At 38.1% G+C, this 8,289-nt stretch overlaps 1 protein-coding gene across 1 annotated transcript in view; it reads left to right on the top strand.

Annotated features, from left to right (window-relative positions):
• The first annotated feature begins 1,325 nt into the window (after nt 1–1,325).
• Nucleotides 1,326–8,289, top strand: part of LOC143282737 (centrosomal protein of 57 kDa-like) — a 31,561-nt gene continuing 24,597 nt past the window's right edge. The window contains exons 1-2 of the mRNA XM_076588473.1: nt 1,326–1,450; nt 7,245–7,431. Of these exons, the coding sequence (XP_076444588.1) occupies nt 1,445–1,450; nt 7,245–7,431 (193 nt within the window). The 5' untranslated portion in view covers nt 1,326–1,444. The remainder of the gene's footprint in view (nt 1,451–7,244; nt 7,432–8,289) is intronic.

Here is an 8,289-nt window from a genome sequence, read left to right as displayed (position 1 = left end):
ACACACACACATGTACATGCACAGAGCTCTCCGTCCTGACACATGTGTACACTTACACACTCGTGCACGCACACACGCACACAAACACACACACACCCACACACACACACACACACAGAGGCAACTGACTACTGATTGGCCGCGATAGGGGTGGGAAAAGATATCTAATGCCAGAAACGTGGCGTTTTGCGTAGTCTATCGTACTTGGCCGGACTGGAAAAGCCTCCAGTGACTCGACCTGTTTCGTTTTGAAGCCTTGATGAAAAGCCGGGAAATTAAACTCACTCCGGCCACCCAGGTTCCTCAGTGACTTCGGTTGGGGAAGGTTAAAAACGTCCGGCCGGCGGAAAGGAGTGTGTGTGTGTGTGTGTGTGTGTGTGTGTGTGTGTGTGTGCGTGCGCCGCGTGTGACCCTGAGTGCGCGCGCGCGCGCGCGCGTCTTAAATATATATATATATATATATATATCATCCAGTATAATTATAATCTTTAACACTCAGTGGTGGCAGAGATTGGAAAAAAATATGTTAATAGACTGGTGGCAAGGATTTTTAGTCGTGTGGTCATGAAGTGAAAAAAACCACTGAAGCTTTATTTGTGTCAATACTAGCATGTGCCTGGATCTGGATCTGGATCAATACGTCGCTTACATCCATTTACTGGCATAGACGCGACGGTGGGGGTGCGCAACGCGTTGGTTTACTGGCTTCTGGCTTTTGCCAGAGCAGTGATTTGAAGCTATCCTCTGACTTTTTGTGGACGATGGTATCGTCTAGATGGTTCCACTGTAATTAATTATTGTAACTCAGTTATTGTATTGTCTGGAGACCGAGAAGGAATTTTGGTGTTCTGGACGTTTTGAATCCTGTTTTGTTTTTTGTTTTTATCAGTTATTTTCTTGAGCAGATGTCATGATTCAGTTCACAGTTGTGGAACTGATAATAAACTCAGTTAGCCGGGTCAGTTCGTACTGCACGCTTTTTATTTTATTTTATTTTTTTTTAGCGGTGCCCCATTGAAATTTTTGTGGAAGTGTTGAAACCATGGAACTTGAAAACGAGAGAGAGAGAGAGAGAGAGAGAGCCGGCCTGGAGAGATGCGGCCTTTTATTTCATACCGCAGTACATGATTTCGCATTATCAGAATATATTTGGGAGCGTTAATTAAACTCTTTGATTTTAATGAGTGGTTACTCTCTCTCTCTCTCTCTCTCTCTCACGCGCGCGCGCACACACAAACACACACACACACACAGAGGAAAACTGCAGCGTATCTTTGCCACTGCCGTACATATAGTTTCATCGGTCTAGTTTCGTTGCTGGTTGTCAGCCATATTGCCCGGATGTGGCTTCGTCGGAATGTTTACAACTTCCATGTGACTAAAAACTTTTGAACTTGCCGAGTATTATCAACTGTGAACAAGCTGCCGGCTGTTGGATTTTTGTATGGAGGTATGTAGGCCTATGACTCGTTTCATGCAGTGACTGTCTTCTACACCGATAAGTATGTGGACAACCAAATTATTTTTCTTTCGGTTGCAAACATGTTGTGCTTGAACATGTTCAGATTCTGGCGCTTTTTGCCTGTTTCGGCATTTTGCTTTGATGTCATTTGCCCATCTCATTTCATTTCACCCTTTTGCCTCCTGCAGCCTTGTTCGTCGCTTGGGGAAAGAATCCGATGCGTTGTATACAACTGAAACTGTACTGATTTTAATCAAATATCAATTTTGAATTATGTATCTGATTTTCAGTAACTTGGGCCTTGATCAGCATCTTCACTCAGCAGAAAGTACACATACAGTACAGCCATTTCAGGTTAACAGTTTGAAGATAAATTTAAGTCACACACACACACACACACACACACACACACACACACACACACAGGGCCTCAGTGTTGGTTTTTACAAGGGTGGAACTTGATACAATTGTCATCAGTCATCTACTGGTGGATCATTGATGGTTGAAATCTAGCAAAAAAAGAGAAAAAAAAGAAAGATATATAGCTATTTCTGATAATATTTGATATGTTGTGATTAGTTTCAGTTTTCAGTAGCTCAAGGAGGCGTCACAGCGTTCGGACAAATCCATATATACGCTACACCACATCTGCTAAGTAGATGCCTGACCAGCAGCGTAACCCAACGTACTCAGTCAGGCCTTGAGGGAAAAAACCCCAAAAAACGATGGGAAAGCCCTCCTGTCAACAGAAAGTGAAACAATGATTATTGGGCTTGCTAAATATCTAGCTGAAACAATGGATAGGAGAAGAAATAAACAGGAAGTCAGTGATGCAAATTATGTGGGGGGTTTTCATATAATAGACATCAATATTGTAATTTCCTTTTGATAAGTTTGATACCAGACCATAAGCAAAAGAAAGTTCTTGGGATTAGAATTGAGGGGCATGTGTTCGTGTTTCAAGTCTGTGTGCATGCATGTATGTGTGTGTGTGTGTGTGTGTGTGTGTGTGTACATGAGCATGTAGGCTATATGCTTGAGTTCTTTTGTTTATTTGTTTTGTTTTCATTTTTTTGTCCGTGTGCATGCATGATTAGGAGAGGGGTAGGAGTTACTTTAACTCAGTTTAAGAGAGGACATTGAGTTATTTAGAGGAGTGGGAAGAGAGGGGGCAAAGTGTTTAGGTGGTTGTAAGAGTGAGTTTGGGTGTTTTTGTTGTTGTTTTTGTGAGTTGATATGAACTAATTCATCACTTAATCATACCTTTGCCAATGTTTGTTAAACTAAGAAGGTAATGTTTATTTATGCTGTTTTGTGATGTGATATGCAAAAGAAAACAGATACGTATATATTTAGCTCCCCCCCCCCCCCCTTGACTTTATGGCTTTCTTTGCTGAAGGCAATAAAAATGTCATACATATTGTGTCATGCCCTCTCTCTCTCTCTGTCTCTATCTCATTCTCTCAAGCATACATCTAAGCATGCAACTGCAAGGATGTGTACTTTGTGTGTGTGTGTGTGTGTGTGTGTGTGCATGTGTGTGTGCGTGTGTGTGTGTGTGTGCGTGCATGCCAGCATGTGTACAGGTGTATGTTATCAATTGAGATAAAAGGAAACTGTTGAGACAAAAATGTTTCTTTTTGAGTTGTCAGGGTTTTTTTTCTGTCTTTTTTATATTATTATATATATCTGTCTTCAACCATACCATTTCAGTCTTTCAACTCTTTTTTTTTTCTTGAACTTTAAAATGTCATGCAAGATTTGTGTGTGTGTAAAATGTGTCTAAGAATAAGATGGTCAGTTAGACATCAGTTGGCAAGCTTTTCAGTCTTTCAGTCATTTGTTGTATATGATATTAATTTTATGCGCATTTTCATTGATACTCAAAGATATTATTATAGAATTAACTTTAATTCCAAGGTAAATCTATCTTGTAAAAGCTTTGCATTGATAACTGAATTCTTATTTCTATTAATATATAGATTTATAGTGAATGACTCTATGACTGAGGAAAGGAGATGGTATAAATTCATGAATAATTGAGACAGTACACATTATCTAAGTGTTGAGGGGAGTTGAACACTGTTAATTGCATGTTTTAGTTTGCAGAGATGTTTTATTTGCTGTATTAGTGTATAGCCTGCCCCGCCCCCCCCACCCCCAACTCCCCAACTTCCCTTACACACACACACATACACGCACACACACTAATACTGTAATAGACAACACCATTTTCTATTTTGGTATTTAACAGAACCAGTACAGCAACACCCTATCTGTTTACTTAACCGCATTACCAGTACTGGTATTTAACATACATGGCCATATATCATCTGAATATATTGTATGATTCTCCATGTTAGGTTCTTTGGATATACCTGTCCTGACATGGTAACCTAGCCGGAGAATGCTGGCTGACTGTGCTGTAAAGAGGGATTAACTGCTTGTTTTGAACAACACTCCGATAATAGCAATAGCAGCGAGTGACTTTCCAGTCATGCTGCCAGAGCAGTCCCTGTGGCCAAATTCTTTCATAGAGAGAAAGCTTTTACAGTTTTAGTCTGTGAATGGGAGTAGCTCTGATGATAATGGTATGGCTTGTGTGGACCAACCGTTCTGTGACTGAGTGGGTGTGTGGTTGACTTGAAGTTGTGGTTCTCAGAGAAGTGGAGTAGGTCTGTAGTTCAGGCTTTTAGGAGATTTTTGTGTGTTGTTGGTTGTGATATATTCTGACCAGGTATGTATCATGATCAATTTTATTGTCGTGTTAGCTCAGTTGTTAGTTGTCAGGCTTGTAATCTTTCCCCTCCCCTCCAAAAAGGAAGTTTTAAAAAAAATCTTACTTAGGCTTTACAGAGTTTTCTGGGTAGTTTGATTATAAAATAATGATCATTTAAGAAGTAATTCTTCCTTTAATCTTATGGAATTTGACATCAGACACTCCCACATGTGTACACACATACACACACATGCAAACACACGTACACACACATACACACACACACACACACACACACACATGCAAACACACACACACACACACACACACACACACACACACACACACACACACACACACACACACACACACACAGAGTTTTACAATATATTTACTCTGTGTTACATTGTGTTTGTTTACATGCTATAGATTCTAACACTGGCCTAGAAATTTTGGGTAAAAATACATTTTGATCTACAAGGTGTTGGAAGTGATAACAGTTACTGAACATTCTTTGGCACTGACATGAAACAAGACTGCGAGCAAGATGACTAATATATATATATATATGTGTATAAATATTGTGGACCAGTACTCTGTACTGAATGTTTGTTGCGATTCAGTGCATATATAACTGCAGTACCAGAATATTGTGGTAAAATCTGTCTTACTCAGAAGCTCTTCCCTCTCTGGATGAGTGCAACATTCTTTCATCTCATGCTGAATACTTATTAGCACTGGTACCCATTGAAGTGTTTTTGTGTTAAGGTAAAAGAAAAGAAAAAAGAAAAACATTGCACAAAAATGCTGAAAAAGAGACATTCAACTAATTTCAAGGGAAAGAGGCACAGGTAATTAATGTATTAGAGCTTGATTCTGACAGACATAGTGAGGATTTCTTCCTAAGTTTGATTAAAAAAAATTTTTTTTATGAATATTGAAATTGACCCGATTTTGATCTTTGATAATTAATCATCAGTTTGTTTTGCCCTCACAGTGGCTGAGCATCAGAATTTTATGAAGTATCAGACAGTGAATATGGTTTTCCCTCTTCTCTCAAATTGACTTGTTGTGCAGTATACATGGGCCAACAGAGAAGAATATCATGGACAGCTGAGGCTTGAAATAGGTCGAGATTGTGATAATACTAGTATTGTAGTATTATCAATACAACAATTTTATTTTACATGCATTTGAAATATGAAATCAATACTTGAATTCCACTCTGATGTAGATGAGATGTGAAAAAAGAAGATTGTTACCATTATGCATCTTATGAAGACAGTGCTTTATGTTGAGTAAATGATGATTTTTTCATTTTATTTATTTATTTTAATATAAGACAGAAAAGAACAAGATTCAAAAGCCAATACTTATGTTGGACCCAATTTGTCTTCAAATGGCAGGTGAATGCTGTGTTTTGGTTTGTTTTTGTTTGTTTTGTTTGATTGATATAGGAAAGAACTGTAACATTTTATTTCTAGGCGCAGAAGGTTGCTTTATTTTCAGGTGATGTAGGGAAAGAGAGGAGCTTGAGAAAGAGATTTGTCAGATGCATTGATGCTTTGGGACATGGTGTACTTACCCAGTAGTGGAGTGTTCTGTATTTCATGTGCCTGTCTTACTTCAGTGATCTGACTCTGATTACAGTAATGAGATCAGAGCAGTCAGGCCTGAAAGTGCCCATGAAATGGTATTACTACTATTACTCGTATTAGCATGAACATTCTCCAGATATTTATTTTCCCAGATCTGTTGGTATTGAATTTGGACAGACGTCCACAGCATGTGTACATGGTATTGAAAACAACTTAACAAGCGTGGCTTTTATATTTTAGAAGCAGCAGCTGGCCTTGAAATGAGATTGGATTGTAGATTGTTTCTTTGCTTTTTTTCTTCTTAGTATGTGAGTCTGTGTCACTGCTGTGACACAAGGTCTCAAGGTGTGTTTGTTAGAGACGTTGAAGGTTGACAAGACAGCCTGCAGACTAAACTCATGTGTCCAAAAGAGTCAATCATGTCACTATTGATAATGTGTATGTGCTGGGGAATAACATGAAATCAAATAGTATACTATTACTGGGGCAGGGAAAGGTAGGTTGGGGTTTGAAGGAGGCTTTTTTTCTCTGTGTGTGTGTGTGTGTGTTCTTTTTGATTGAGAACTTTCTCCTTGAATGATAAATAAAAGAGGGGAGATGTTGGCGGAATCAGGGATCAAGGGTGAGGGAAGGGGGTTGAACTTAAAGTGAATATTGATCACTGTGTTTCAGTGTGCTGTGTATTAACTAATTCTTTTTTCCTCAAATTCGTGTGCCTCCCTCCCCTACCCCTTCTCCTCTCCCAACCCCCCTCTCTCCTCCAGGAGTGTAACTGAAAATGAGTTCTTTTGTCTGAAATTTTTGCAGTGTACCATAGTGTTTTTATCTTACTTTGAAAATTCCTCACCGTGCTTTGTGGCACATAGGCCACCATCAGACATATCCACTGCTATACATGTATCTTGTGTGGTCTTTACTTATAGTTATATGTATATATATTATAATAATATGTTATATATTTACCACAGTAAACTTAGTAACTGAGATAAAATCAAAATTCAGAATAGCCTAAAACTCAAGGCATGACAACCATACATGCGAAGACACAATGAATTGTGAATAGCCTGCTACACTTTGTTTTAAGCTGGTTGTTTTACCATTATATATTTGATGTACATGGATATGACTTTGAAACAGATTAGTATATACTACATTGCAAGCAAATTTTCATAAATGCAGTAACCATGTACAGACACTTTGTGTAGGTGTTTGTATGAGTGTGTGTGTGCATTTGTATGTGTGTGCTAATCATATATGTATATGTACTCTTTGGATCTATGAATCCACATCTGTTTCTTTCACGCATGTTTGTATATATATGTGTGTGCATATATGTTCTTTGTTTGACTGGTGTGCTGAATATTATTGTAAAGCGCTTTGAGAGGTTTGAAAGTGCTAGATATATAAATGTATTATTATCATCATCATCATTGTATGGAATTCATTTCCCCCTGTGTTGTGCCAGGACCCAGCAGTGGGGGTGGAGAACGTGTTCACCAGCTTCATGAGCCGGCCGGGGGCGAACGAGCAGGACGCCTCCATGGCGGAAACCTCCTACCACACCTACCCGGCCTCCCGCCCCTTCATCAACACCGACTACCAGAGAGCCCCCTCCAGACCCATCATGTCCTTCCCAGAGTCCAACAGGGATGGTACGCTTCAACTTGTCTGGATTTTTTCCCCCCGTTTTTGTTAATTGATTAATGAATGAATGAATTTTTTTTTAAACCAGCAACAAAAAAACAAAATGTACAGCATTTCCAAAAAACGTACTCAACAACCAAACACATTACAACTTGTAAAGTAACAGGAGTTAGTGGACAACATATATAAATGAGTGAGTTTTTGATGCTGGTTTTTGTTGTTGTTTTTTAGAGAAAAATTAAAAAAACATAATAACTTATAAATTTGATAAGTTTCATTGAGAAAAATGAAATATTTCCCAGTGAGCTTTTTTTTTTTTGCTTCTTTTTTAAATTCTTAATTCAGTTTTTTTGTTTTTTGTTTTTTTCTAGACATATGTGGTATATTTTTGACTCTTGTTATCAATAATTTTTTGACTCACTTGTGTAAACAAAGTGAGTATGTTTTAACCCGGTGTTCGGTTGTCTGTGTCTGTGTGTCCGTGGTAAACTTAAACATTGCCATTTTCTCTGCAAATACTTTGTCAGTTGACACCAAATTTGGCATAAAAATAGGAAAAATTCAGTTCTTTCCAATCATCTTGTTTAAACAATACTACACCTCTGGGATGGACACAAAAAAATATAAAAAAGAAGCCAAATTATATGCAAACTGAATTTACTGTTATATTTATATATTTTCTGATATTCTGACACAACAACAAAAGCAGTTCAAACAGGAACTTCTTTTGCTAAGCATGGAAGTTATATTTATTTTGCATGTCTTTGGTGCAGATAGTAAAAAAGGGAAATTAATCTGTAATTAATACTAGGTGGCTTAATTTGCTTTAAACTGATCTTTCTCATCTTAAACATTACATTTTTAAG

Source organism: Babylonia areolata, chromosome 6 (genome assembly GCF_041734735.1).
Source record: "Babylonia areolata isolate BAREFJ2019XMU chromosome 6, ASM4173473v1, whole genome shotgun sequence".
NCBI lineage: Eukaryota > Metazoa > Mollusca > Gastropoda > Neogastropoda > Buccinidae > Babylonia > Babylonia areolata.
This window is presented reverse-complemented; position numbering and strand designations above follow the sequence as displayed.